This window comes from Eimeria mitis, genomic scaffold (assembly GCF_000499745.2).
Source record: "Eimeria mitis Houghton genomic scaffold, Emh_scaff1897, whole genome shotgun sequence".
Classification (NCBI taxonomy): Eukaryota; Apicomplexa; class Conoidasida; order Eucoccidiorida; family Eimeriidae; genus Eimeria; species Eimeria mitis.
The window spans coordinates 244-880 of record NW_013570220.1 but is presented as its reverse complement, the minus strand read 5'-3'; the positions used below and the strand labels follow the sequence as shown (position 1 = coordinate 880).

General features: G+C 16.8%; 1 protein-coding gene across 1 annotated transcript in view; it reads left to right on the top strand.

Annotated features, from left to right (window-relative positions):
- The window catches only part of EMH_0045500 (uncharacterized protein), a gene marked incomplete at both ends in the record, with an annotated part of 4,090 nt that extends 3,855 nt beyond the window's left edge, over positions 1–235 (top strand). Inside the window, one exon of the mRNA XM_013496074.1 lies at positions 191–235. Coding sequence (XP_013351528.1) covers positions 191–235 — 45 coding nt within the window. The remainder of the gene's footprint in view (positions 1–190) is intronic.
- Between the last annotated feature and the right edge of the window lie 402 nt (positions 236–637).

The following is a 637-nucleotide window of genomic DNA, read 5'->3' as shown; positions in this document are numbered from 1 at the left end:
GGGGGTAGGGGTTGGGGGTTAGGGTTTAGGGTTTAGGGTTTTTGTTTTGTATATATTATAAAATAAATAATTAATTAATATAATTTATTAATTAGATTAATTAATTATTTTATTTGTTTATTTTATTTATTTATTTTATTTATTTTATTTATTTATTTTATTTATTTATTTGTTTGGGGTGTATGTGCAGGATGAAGACGAAGAAGATGAGTATGATGAGGATGACTTTATGTAATACAAACAAAATAAATAAATAAAAATAAATAAAATAAAATAAATAAAATAAATAAAATAAAATAAAATAAATAAAATAAAATAAAAATAAATAAAAAGAATAGAATGAGGGGGGAGGAGACAGAAAGAAGAAAAAGAAGAAAACAGAAAGACAGCGAGGGGTGTACCTCTATACAAACAAAAATAAAATAAATAAAATAAATAAAATAAATAAAATAAATAAAATAAATAAATAAAATAAATAAAATAAATAAGATAAATAAAATAAATATATAAATAAGATAAAAAGAACAAATAAATAAAACAAGCAAAAGAAAGAAACATATAAAAAAACAAAACAAAATAAATAAAATAAATAAAATAAATAAATTAAATAAAATAACAAAAGGAAAATTTGTATATC